Below are 13,101 nucleotides of genomic sequence, written 5' to 3'. Positions count from 1 at the left end.
ACCCCCTGCCCCCAGCAGGAGGCAGTAACTGCTGCAGGAGAGCGAACCCCGGCTCTCCCACTGCTGCCTGCTGCCTACCTACTGCAGGTTCACGGAAGGTGGGGGGGGCTCTTTGCTGCTGCATACACTCCTGGGGGAGGAGCAGGGACAGCCTGTATCCCCCAGATCTGTGCATGGGATGGGGGTGGGTGCAGGATGCTCACTGAGGGCTCAGACTCCTGCCCTGCTGCCCTCCCCTGGGTCTTCCATAGTCCAGCGAGTGTGACTCAGTGCTCCAGGGAACAGCGGGGCCACGCAAGGATTTCCTTGCCACTGTAAACTCTATGCTGCCCTGGCGATGTGTCCCTGCCCTGTGCGGCAGCAATGTGGGGCACAATCCTGCAGACAGGGGATGCATCTCCAGGGCAGCATGGAGCTCATAGCAGCAAGAAGCTTCCCTGTGCAGCCATGCTGCGCCTTGCAGTACTGGGTCACATCTGCTGAGCTGGGGAGGGCAGCAGGGCGAGGAGCCAAAGCCCGCAGCAGACAGCCCGTGCCTGCCTTACACACAGATCGGGGGGATGGACCCTCCCTGTCCCCCTGGGTCTACGCACAGCGGTGGGGACCTGTCCCCCCACCACCTGGACCAGCTGCCCATGGCCCTGTCTCACTCCCTGCCAGGGCCCTGCTGTGGCTCCGGGCCCCTAGCCTAATGCACTACCCGGCAGGGCAGCAGCCTCAGCCCTGCCCAGCTCCCTCCCTCTCTCCCTTTCGGGGCCTCAATCCCTCCCCCACCACATACCTATGGGAGCTGCTCTCCAGGCTGCCTGGTGGCCATGAACATGCACATGGCACCCCCTGTCTGACCGCTCTCCTCCTGCTCCCTCCCAGCTCCTTGCAGGCTGGAACTCTACCAGCCTGCAGAGAGCTCTCTGCAAAACTGCAAAATCTGTGGGTTTCTCCATCAAAATGAGAAATCTGCATTTTTCTTACTGATTGAAGTGCTTGCAGGATATCTCCCTTTTTTTGTTCAATTCAAACATGTTTTGCTTAGCAAGAACAAGAGCGTTATAGGCTTCACAAAGCTTCTGGTTTGGCAAGCTCAGCTTGTAAACATGCAGTCTCTAATCCCACACTTGCTGGGGTGGAGGTTACTGTTGTTCAAGTATCTAACTCTGTAAAGGAGCTTGATCCTCACAGGGGCCTTTGGAGTGAGTGACACAGACCCTGCATGCAGCAGTGCATCTGGGTGGGGGATGGGGGGCATGGAATGGTGCTCCTCCCCACGAAACTTTGCCATGGGAAGCACAGCCTGAGGGAGGGAGAGAATGGGGCACTGGCAGTGTCTCCGGGGGAGCTTGCACCAGTGCTTGTTTCTCAGCAGCAGCAGCCCAAGCCTGTGCTGCTACAGGAACAGCTGCTGCCAGAGGAGAGTCCTGTCAGGTAAGACTCTATTCCCTCACCCCTGCTCTCCAGTGGTCAGCATAATCCCCCCCCGCCCCCCGCCCTGTTTGTGGGTGCCAAAAGTGATTGCCATGTCTCTGTTTTTCTGTATTTTAAATACAGATTTACATAAGTCACAGTATAGCATTTTGTAATGTCTTAAAGTAGAACATTAGGATTCGTGGAGCTTGTCATAGCAAAATGTTGTTTTCTGAAGAAGTTTTGGTTCTCTCTTATTCATAAACTCATTTCCAACAAGATGTTATAAATAAACTAGGGGTGCATCAATTAAGATTTTTGGGCTCATACTGATGGCCGATTATTAACCAGCCATATCGGCTGATACCGATCTGATTGCCGATAGGCAGTTAGAGAACAGTACCTGGCTAGTAAGGCTGTTGTGGGAAAGGGGAATGGGGTGAGGCAGATCAAGGCCTCCAGGGTGAGGGAGGGAGTGGGGCTGGGGCAGGCACTGTATACCCAAGCCAGAGTGGGGTGCAGAGTGGAGCTGCAGCTTGCTGGGAGGGCGCAGGGATGTAGGAAAGGGGTGGAGGTTGGATCCCACCACTGCGCGCACCCCGGGGGAGGCATGGGGGCACGTGCCCCCTGGACCTGTGCATGGGACAAGGGCAGGCTGCCCACTATGCGCTCAGGGCCAGTTCTGCACTGGACTTTCCCAGTGGGGGGGGGGCTGGGCTGAGGCTGTGCTTGAGGCAGGCAGGAGAGGGATGGATGGTGGTGGCACTGGGAGGGGGGCTATGGGGTGGCTACAGCAAATTTTGGGATGGCAGTGGCTCACCCCATAGCCTCCCCCCCTCCCAGTGCCATCACCCCCTGCCCCCACCTGCCCTGAGTGCAGCCCAGGCCCAGCTCTCACCAGGGAGAGCCCAGCACAGCCCTGTCCCTGAGAGCACAGCGGGCAGCCCACCCTTGTCCTGTGCACAGAGCTGGGGGACAAATGCCCCCCTATGCCTCCCCTGGGGTGCATGCAGTGGCAAGAGTGGCCCCTCCTGCGCCCCTGGGATGAGCCAAAGCTCCATCACATGCCCTGTCCCAGCCCATATGTGCAGTGCCTGCCCTTGCCCCTCTCCCAGTCCGAGCCCCACTCCCCCCCTCATGGGGGGAAGGGGGGCCTCAATCTGTCCCTTCCTCCACCCCTTCCCTCCCACAGATTTGCCAACAGGACACTTTTCTTCAAGCTGCTGGGCTGCATTCCTGACCGCGTGCATGCTGTGGCTGTGCACATGTACACAGCATTTATCTGTGACATTATCAGCCAAAAAAAGCTAATTGCCGATAATGTCAATTTTCCTTTTATTGGTGCCGATATGATATGGACTGGTGTATTGGTGCACCTCTAAAATAAACATATAATTTTATGATGCAGTCGTGGAAGCAAAATGTGAAATACCGTGTTTGCCCATATAATTTATTATTGGATTAAAATAGCAATACATTGGTAAGTGTAATAATAGTAGCCAGACTATAGAACCCTGAAGGTGTTTGTATTTTCTTGGCCCAAACCCCACATTGACTTCGATGGAAAATTTACATTGAATGAAGATGGTAAGATTGTCCTATGAACAGTAAAGTATAAAACTTAAAAATATGATTAAATGGCTTTTTATTGTTCTCTATTGCATCACACAATTTCTGGCCAGTAGTATTCCTTTCTTTCTCAGAGATTGTTTTAATTGGTATATCTGTCAAACATATCACCTTACACATAATTTTAACACACTCGTATTTGATAAATTAGCTGACCTGGTGTATTTCTGTTGGTTTGTTCTTTTGCCTTAGCTTGGCTTTGGATCTTTCCTAGGGATTATTGGCATCCATCTGGTGGAGAACAGGAGGCAAATGGTAAGCAACAGAACCTTTTTGTTGTTTTTCATTTTAATATCCAACAGTTTTGAAGGTGTAATTAAAGAAGGAGAAAAAGAACATTTACAGTCTGTAGTAAATATAGATTGAATCCTGCAGTTCTTTTTTTTTTTTTCAGGCAAAGCTCCCTCTGACTTAGATGGAACTTTTTTCTGAGTGAAAACTAGGGTGTTTAGTTTAGTCATTCAGTTGTCTTTCTTTCTGTCATGAGTCCACCTCAAAAGCGGGAATTATTTGGGGGTTTCGAGTGTCTCCCACAGAGACATCTGTCCATAATTTGGTTTATTGACTTTGTGTTTGGTCTCTTTCAAAAGCTGATAATAAGGTGTATTCCTTTATGTCATTTTTTTCACTGTAGATATTATGTTGCACTGTCTATATGTATTTTTACAATTTTGGGACCCAGTTTAGTCAAAGGTTACAGCCAGGTCTCTAATAAATAATTGTTTGTAGAGGGGCACCCATATATCAGTGCCATATCAGATTGGCACTGATAAAAGGAAAATTAACATTATTGGCTTTATTTGGCCAGTGTAGCTGATAATGTCACCAATAAATACAATATGCCTTGTGGCCGGGTCCCTGGATGCCACGTGCATGCACGTAGCTGCAGCATGCACATGGCCAGGAATGCAGCCGGGCAGTGTGGAGAGCAGTGCCCTGCAGGTAAGTCTGTGGAGGAAAAGGGACATTGGGGGGGGGCGCAGATTGAGGCCCCCACAGTGAGGGAGAGAGTGGGGCAGGGGCAGGGACTGAGGGTACTTCCCAGCCAGGGCAGTGAATGAGACCTGGGGCTGCAGCTGGGGCTGGGACAAGGAGTGGGACGGAGCCAAAGATGGCTCATCCAGGGGGAACAAGGAGGTGGGGGAGGGTGGTTCCCCGCTTCTGCACACACCCCGTGGGGGAGGCATGCACCCTTCCCCCACCCCAGATTTGTGTGTGGGGTAGAGGTGGGCTGCCCACTGTGGGCTCGGGGCTCTCCACCCTTCTTCCTTTCCCCTGGGAGCCATGTGCCGACCACACCCCCTGCCTGTCTGGCAGCAGTGGCAGTGGCAAGTTGTGCCTCCTGCTGCTGGGTGGGCAGGGAACATGTGGCTGGCATGCGGCTCCTGGGGCAAAGGCAGCAGGATAGAGAGCCCTGAACCCACAGTGAGCAGAAGGCAGCTTGCCTCTACTCTTGCCCCACTCAGCTCCACTCCTAAAAAGCATCCCAGCACTTAAAAATGGTGGTGGCGGAACTTGAATTAAAGTTTATTTGATGAGCTTTAATTCAAGCAGCCCCACTACCATTTTTAAGTGCTGGGATGCTGATCCCTCGGAGGAGCTGCCTGCAGCTCCGTCCTGCTCCCTTCCCTGGCCCCGGGGTCCCATTCACTGCCCTGGCTGGGCAGCACCCCCAGCCCCAGCCCCACTCCCTCCCTCACCATGGAGGCTTCAATCTGCCCCCACCCCCCACTCCTTCTTTCCGCAATGCCCCTTCCCCTCCACAGAGTTACCTGCAGGGAGCAGCTCTCCACACTGCCTGGCTGTGCCTGGTTATTGCTTTGGTATTGGCCGATATGCCTGGTGAATAATTGGCTATCGGTATCAGCCAAGAAAATCTTTATCGGTACATCCCTAGCTGTTTGTATGTGAAAGAACCAGAAGGATGGTGAAACTTATAAGGATCACTGGCCCATTGTGTTACTAGGGCAAGAATAATTGCCACTCCAAAAGACAGGCAGAAGGGGCAATTGTTAGTGTGGGAACCCAATTTATGGCTTCCTGTAATGGAAAGATCACATAATGAAAGCATCACAGGGAAATAGACCATTAGCTAAGGGACTACCATGTACTCCAGAAACAAAAGAGTTTTCTGGAGAATTCAGAGACTTCTCAATAAATTGAACAAGACTAGCGGTGGGGCTGGCTTGGAAGTCTTTTAAAACTGTCTATGAGATAATTATTGTCTTTGGATTATTCCAGGCCTTGGGGTGAGTCCAGAGCCCCAGAAATCAAGGTGGGCAGGGTCAGAGGAAGACTGATCTCTGGAAATATTGGCAGGACTCTTGAAAGGACTAGGTTGTAGCTGAATTAAAGGTTGAGAAACTTGATTTGTCTTTTTGTTCAGTCTTCAGGCTATGTGGGCAACTTTTCATGTACAAGTTTTCAATTCTTTTCCGTGCAATAAATTCTTTGTTACTTTACTGATTACTGGTGCTAAAGTTTGAGCTCAGGTCGAGTGAGACTAGATCCAGACTAGATCTTTCTATGGGGGCAGTCAGAGACCTAGAATTATTTCATAGTGCAAAGGGAAACTACCTGGAGCAGGCAGAGATCCCCCAGTTGCAGCTGTGGGGTCCAGTATAAGGAAGCTTGGGCTGGAAGGGGCAAGGAATTATCTCACAGCAAACTTTAGTCTGTTCCATGAGACAAGCAGAGGGACAGTGGGGAGAAACTTGGGGCTGCAGAGGTCATGGACAGGTCTGCACCACTCTCAAGGTTTAGAGAAAGATAAAGTGCTTTAGGCCTTGTCCATGTTGAGGTTGGACGGTTCATTGCCAATATATTTTTACAAATTTATATTGCTTTTTATAAGCAAAAATCCATTGTTTTTATTAGCAAGGGACTAACAGACATGGCCCTTGACATGTTATATGCTGTTTTAGCATGACAAAAAATGGGTGCCTACACATTCGTGCTGTTTGTCAGATTAAAAAACTGGCTAACCTGACACAAAAATGCTATTTTAAAGAGCAGCAGCTTTGTTGCAGGAAGCTTTCTTACCACAAATTTAACATGTGTACAGATCTTTCTGATCCCTGGTATCCAGCAGTCCTCCACGCTCACACTGCCCCTTAAACGGGGAGGGAGGGAGGAAGAGCAGTTGGCTCCTTCATAGCCAGCCCAGCTAGCAAGTTGTCAGGGAGCCCTGCAGCAGCTGTCTTCCAGGCAGCCCTGCCAGCCATTCCTTCTGAGTGGCAAGGGTGACATGGCTGCAGTTTTGGCAGGGGCTGATCAGGTAACAGAGACTGCCTGAGGGGCCCCTGTTGCTGCAGGTGACTTGCAGGCAGCCCCATTGCCTTTGCTGCCTGGTGCTATTACTCTTTAAAATTTCTGGTGCTTTAACATTCCCAGGGGAGGAGACTGTCCTATCAGCCCTCACCACCATGGGTGGCTTCTGGGCAGCTCCATCACAGCTGATTGGACATGCTTGTTAGTGAGCCTGTCACTCTCATTGACAGGCTCCCTTGGGGACAGGATGAGCTAAAGAGCATCCCCCCATTGCCTCTGGTTCAAGAGGAAACCTCTCCAGCTGGGTGACTGTGTACGAGTGCATGCCCTATAATGACCATTTTTTGTAAATCTACAAACTTTGTAGCTCTACAAAAGCAATGTGTGCCTGTGGCCTATGTTTAGCTGCGTTAGATAAGGGCTCTTATGCCCCTCTGGTTTTTTGGCTTTATCTTGGTTCTTGTAATCCCCAATATAAAAACTTAGTTGTTTTTACTCGTGTGAGTAATTATACGAGTCATTGGTCCTGTTCAAGTGAATGATGGTTTGCAGGATTTGAACTGTGCATCGTCTAACATGGTGTCCCTACTCAAGGCAACAATAATAGTGTGTTGGCTGAATATCAGATTGTCCATTACACCTGCAAAATCAGTAGGAAGGCTTAACTAAGGAAATAAGATAAATGAGACTGTTCTTGAAATGTAAAATGCTTGGTGTGTTTGTAACATTCATGCAGTAAGGACTGTGAGAGATTAGTGTGTTAATTGCTTAGCATTAGTTTCTGCTTGCATATCAAAATTATCTGATGGTTGAGGAATCTAGGTAACAAATCAAGAAAATAACTAGAAGACTAATTAACATTTCATCCACAATATACAATGCTTTAAACAGTGGTATAGCTAAGGATGAGGTGTGTGTTCTTAAATGTTAAGGAAACATCTAAAACAAGAGGGTTTACATTCTAGCTTTTGTGGTCTAATGCACTAATTGTTCACTAGTTCATAACTAAGTATATTTGTTGGAAAGCATTTAGGGTACCTTAAATGAGCTTGCTGTGATCATTAACCAAATAATTATAAAACCTCAGATCCAAGTACAGAAATTGATCAGAAATATTGTGTTACTGTAACAAAAATGCTTTGAATTCAATCCTGGGAGAAAGGGAGTGGAAATTATTTGTTCTTTAAGTGGACTCACTTTAAAAAGCTATTTCAATCTAATTTGAAACTACATCATTGCAGCACTGATAGTGGTCTGACTGCTTCTAATGACCAGATACTTTAAAAAAACAAACAAACAAACAATCTTAAACTGAAAAATCTGTAAAGATTCAGATACACTAGTGAAAAAGTCATCTTTTTTTTAGCTGACCTTTTCTCAGCAAATCCATTTTTTTACTTTTTTTTTTTTTTGAAGTTACATTTATTTTATTCATAGTCTAACCTCCTCTTGAAACCTCCTCCATTTTGGTATGTGCTTTGTTCATATCTGCTTGTTGCTGTTGAAATGCTAATCCCCTTATGATGTATATAAAGATAATGTTACATCTTAGTAGAGTAATCCAGAAGAAATTGAATGCTGTATAAACACAAGGGTGAAAGATCTGTCTGCTTAAAAAAGGGTACAATAGTTTTTGCTTAAAGTACAATGTTAGCCATGAGCACAGAGTTGAGTGATAACATACTCTGCTACTTCAGAGGCTACAAGAATTTGACATAAATCTTGAATCTCTTTGAGCCTGAACCTTTGAGGTTCTGGGTGCCCTCAATTTCCATTGATTTCATAGTGTTCAAAGTATAACGTAAAAACAGTGTGAGTTGGCAGCGTCCAGTAGCTTGTGTGATCAGGTCTGGTCTTGGTGACTGGTTAACATTATTTCAGTACTGCTGTTGGTATTCTCTCTTGTCCATGCTGTAAAAACTGGACACCAGTAGAACACAGCTGCTTCTTTAGTTGGTTAGAAGATGATTTCCCACTGGAAGGGATGATTTGGGATACTTGGAAAAGCAAAAGCAAAGAAACAATGTTACTGTTCCTGCCCCATCTCCTCTCCATCCCAAATTACAAGTCTACAGCTAGTTTCACAGTGAGCAGAATACAGTACAGTTGTAAAAAACAGAGAAGTAAAGCTTTGCTGTATTTGGAAGGCCTGCTTATTTTCAGTTTGCTGTCTGGAAAATACAGTCACTCCTAAGTCAAGTCAATTTGATTGTAATACATGAAACATCTTGTTTACTTGCTATCTCCTCACAGTACAAAACATTTGCAATTAGAAAATGAGATGGTGAAACTAAATACAGGGATACGAGAGGCTTATATAAGCTAGGGCACCTGACAAAGCTGGATATGAGATCTGAATTTAGTCTTGGAGACACAGAAAGGGGTGAAGGTGGATGCATTTTTCTGCTGAAGGTCTGTCATTTCATTTTATGAAGGGCAGTTGGTGGCTGGAAAATTCTCTTGTACTTTCTCTAAATTAGGATTTAAAGATGCAGTGTCAGAATGACTTAGTTAGCACTGCTAACTAGGCACCTTCTAAAAGTCTAGAGCAGATAAGGCAGTGTAGGATTTAACACATAATAAGGTGGTTTAACTGAAGCATAGGTTCATTTCGATATTAGTTTAAACATTCTAACTATGTACCACATAAATACTAGTCTAGACAAAGCCATGTTGTTTAATGGCTGAAAAGTAATGTATAGAAATGATGGGGCTCACCGAGGGTGATGATAAAAGAAGGGACAGGTTAACAGATGTCTGTAACATTGTGGGATAAGTACAGAGAGTCAAAAAGCCTGAGACTGAATCAATTCAATCTTTGCAGGTTAGTCTAAGCTGCGTAGACTGAGCCAGTAAGCAAGTGAATAGACATTCAATTTTGATTCCAGAAATACAGCCACATGCCTGCAATGGCCTGAACCAGAAGCCAGGGGGCACTAGAGCACACCTTCCTGCTGAGCTGGAGCACACAGCTTGGGCCAAGGCTAGCCCTTCCACCCTGCAAAGTGTGTGGATTGCAGGGGAGGTGCAAAGGGTGCTGGGGGACTGTGAGTTAACTTGAATCTGGCAGGGATCTGGGACAGAAGTTCAATAAACTGATTTAACCTAAATCCGTTAAGTCTGATACTAAGGCTAGGGACAGACATTACACATAAAACAGTTTAAGTGAGCAGAAACTGGTTTAAACCTGTAACAGAACATAAGTTCAATGCATATAAACCAGTTTCAAAATGGCCATAACGTATGAGATAAATCTGGTTGAATGTAGTATCAGACTTAAACTGATTGAGGTCAAACTTGTTTATAGAACTTCTGTCCCAGACCCCTTCCTGGTTTAAGTTTAAACCAGAATCCCCCAGCATCCCACCATGCTCTGCAGTCCTGGGCTGGGCTGTGCTTTCTGCTCCAGTGGAGCAAGGCTGGCCCTCCCCCTTTCCTCCTTAGCCAGAGCAAGGGTGGGGGCATAGCCAGACACTGGCTGTAATGACCCCCTGAGGCAAAGTGGGCAGGGAGGGGGTTTATTCCCCCCTCTACCCCCTCTGCCCTCAAGGGACCACAGTCGGGGTCTCTTAGCCCCAACTGCCATCTCCACCGATCAGTCTCTACACAGGGCGAGTGCCAGAATAAGCCCCCTCCCTGCCCCCTTTGCCAGACTCTGGAGGGAGGGGGGAATAAACCTTCCCCCTGCTCCTTTCACCTATGGGGGCCATTCTGGCCGGCCTATGGCCATGGCCCTGCTCCTGCCAGTGGAGTGGCGAGGGGGGAGAGACCCTGATGGGGAGCAGCCCCTGGGATGGTGTCCTGGGAGCACAAGCCTCTTCCCAGCAGGGAGGGGGCTGGACTATGGGTGGGAGTGAGGCAGGCAGAGCTGTTGTGCAATGCTCAGGATGAGCAGCGGCACTGGAGCTTGGAGGAGTGACCACAGCCCCCCATCGCCACTCACCCCACAGTCTGCAGCATCTCTGCCCACCTCACTCCTGCCCACAGCACAGTCTTCCCCCCCCCCCCCGGGAAGAGGCTTGTGCTCTTGAGACACCGTCTCAGGGGCTGCTGCCCTGTCAGGGTCCTTCCCCCACTTTGGCAGGGGCAGGGGCATGGCCAGAGGCCAGCCAGCATGGCGCCCTTAGGCAAAGGGGGCAGAGAGGGGGCTTATTCCAGTGCCTGCCCTGTGCAGAGAGCGATCGGTGGTGGCGGCGGTTGGGGCTAGCAGGCCCTAGCTGTGGTCCTGAGATGGGAGAGGAGGAGGGAATAAACCCCCTCCTTGCCCCCTTTACCTCAGAGGGCCATGCCGTTGGCATCTGGCCATGCTCTACCCACTGCTGCTGCAACAGCGAGGGGGGAGTGCTAGGCAGACCCCGGCTCTGGTCTGTGTCGGTGGGAGAGGGAGGGGGGAATTAAATCCCCTCCCTGGCCAATTCACTTGAGGCTACTGCTGGGGCTGGCCACGACCTCCCCCCCTCCCCCCCAGCACAACTTCCCTGAAGCCAAGGTCTGCTGTAGTGCCACCTGGCTTCTGACCTGAGCTACTGCAGGCATGTGCCTGCATTTCCTGAGTCAAAAGTGAATGTCTATTTGCTTGCAAATTAGTTCGCTCTATGCAGGTTAGACTACCCTGCAAAGATTGAATCAGTTCAGGCTCTGGCTTTTTGAATCCTGGCCTAAATGTATCCAGGTCTGTCATAAACTGGTTTCAGCCATTTTGAAATCGGTTTATGTGCATTGAACTTCTGTTGTGTTACAGATTTGAACCGATTTCCAGTCACTTATACCAGTTTGTGTCTTTTCTGTCCCTAGCCCACAAGTCCACCAGCCGGCAGTACCTTTTGGTAGGGCAGCAGGATTGAGAAGAGATAAGGAACTGGAGCCAACCTGGCTCTCAACACAGAAGAGTATAGCAATAATAGGAGGATGAAAGAAGTGTGTAGTGTGTGTGTGTGTGTGTGGGGGGGGGGGGGGGGGGGGGAGAGAGAGAGAGAGGAGGGAGGGGGGAGTGATCATTTCCAAACTAGAGTGAGCTATCAGATTACTATAATTGCAAACTGTAACACTATCAGTATTGGAAGTCAGCTATCTGCAGCAATTCTGAGGCTGTTTATCTGTTGTTGAATCACATTGTATGTTTTTTTCATACAGATACAAAGTTTGTTTTCTAGATGGCGAATCTAGGCTGTACTAGAGTTTGGATATAAATCTGATGATTAGCTGGCTAAACCGTTTACCTGTATTTGTTTAAGAGACCCTGGGCAGTATCTCTCTTCTAGGAGAAATCCATTTCTAACAGTCAGAATTTTTAATTTCCAGGGAAGGTGTTTTGACTAGTAAATCGTGGGGTTCAAAGTCAATAATCCTTAAAGATTTTTTTCATTCATAAGCTTTATCAGACAATACTCAGATTGGTCATCCATTGATGGCTGTAATGGATTACATTCCCAATTTAGTATGGAAAAAGCAAGAGTTACAGAGCCCCACCCCATCCGTGGGTCATGCCTGCCTCCACCCACCCCATCTGCGGATTGCATCAGCCTCGCCCACCCCTTATGGGTCACAACTCCCCCATCCACCAGTGGGCCCCAAGCTGCCTGCTAGTTGTCCCCCCCCCCCCCCCCCCCCCCCCCAAATCTTGACTTACCTGAGATCAGGCAGCTATTTTGTATTGCTTTAACCTCCCCCTAAGGCCCCCAAATGTCTATATGGATTGCTGCAAATTTTACTTTGTTTCACCTGTAAGCAGCAAAACCTGCTCTTACTGTATTTCTTGTAAGTAATGCACACTCCAATTTCCAGGAGCTGTTTTTGTGGGAAAGATATGTTATATATGACAAATTATGGTAGTTTATATGTACTGTAGAGAAGGCAGTTATCAAACCGAACATAAACTGTATTGAAAGTAATCTGTTTGCATCTTAGATGCATACTGAACATTCTAGAGGAAACTAGACTTAGTAGGGATTTTGATGAAAGATTTTAATTGCTCATAGACTCCATGTTACATGGTAGACTAAAGAAGGCATCCTGTTTGCATGGAGCAAGTGACTATTCAGGTTTTTCTTCTCCTGGTTCGTCATTCTTACTTAGACAAAAAGAAAAGATGCTTGTTCCATAGTGCAAGAGGGTAAAAGGTCCTATGAAGATAATCATTGTCTTTATCATAGTATTACTTCCATGTCTGGATGAGGTCAGTGGCATTCTTATGTTTTTAATATTATGTTTATCAAGTTTTGTCCTTGTCCACCCATATTTTATATGACTTATGAAAGAACCATTGACAAATGTATAACAACTCTCATTATTCATTTTTCAAAAATGAAAACCCAAATAGGTCATTATCCTAATTTTTTACAATGTGGGATAAAGGTTATGATATGAATTGATTGTGCAGATTAAGAACAGATAGTAAGGCTCATGTAAAGGATAAAAAGCATATTTAAGGATACAGAAAGTGTCTCTTTAAATGTGTCTATTACAGTATTATTTGTGATACATATAAGCACAGGCTGGCTAACATAGTAAGGAGGGGTTTAAACTAGGCTTGCTGGGGGATGGAGACCAAAGTCCTGAGATAAGCGGCAAAGTCAGTGACCTGGAGGAAGAGCAAGCAAAAGGAGGCATCAGGGGAGTTGTCCTCATTCTTCCTGAGAAATCATGGCAATAAACTAGTTAGCTTAGGTGCCTGTTCACAAATGCATGGAGCCTGGAAAATAAGCAAGAAGAATTGGAAGTCCTTGCACAGTCCTGGCACTATGACGTGACTGGAAGAACAGAGACTTGGTGGGATAGCTCACATGACTGGAATACTGTCAT

The 13,101-nt window shown here is 47.4% G+C and overlaps 1 protein-coding gene across 2 annotated transcripts in view; it reads left to right on the top strand.

Moving 5' to 3' along the window:
• The window catches only part of TMEM255B (transmembrane protein 255B), a 165,903-nt gene that overhangs the window by 19,530 nt on the left and 133,272 nt on the right, over positions 1-13,101 (top strand). The window contains exon 3 of one of the 2 annotated variants that reach the window (XM_006272481.4): positions 3,223-3,285. The exons of the other annotated variant lie outside the window; for it this stretch is intronic. Within the exon in view, the coding sequence (XP_006272543.2) occupies positions 3,223-3,285 (63 nt within the window). The remainder of the gene's footprint in view (positions 1-3,222; positions 3,286-13,101) is intronic. 2 annotated transcript variants of the gene reach the window in all.

This window comes from Alligator mississippiensis, chromosome 1 (assembly GCF_030867095.1).
Source record: "Alligator mississippiensis isolate rAllMis1 chromosome 1, rAllMis1, whole genome shotgun sequence".
NCBI classification, from domain to species: domain Eukaryota; kingdom Metazoa; phylum Chordata; order Crocodylia; family Alligatoridae; genus Alligator; species Alligator mississippiensis.
This window is presented reverse-complemented; position numbering and strand designations above follow the sequence as displayed.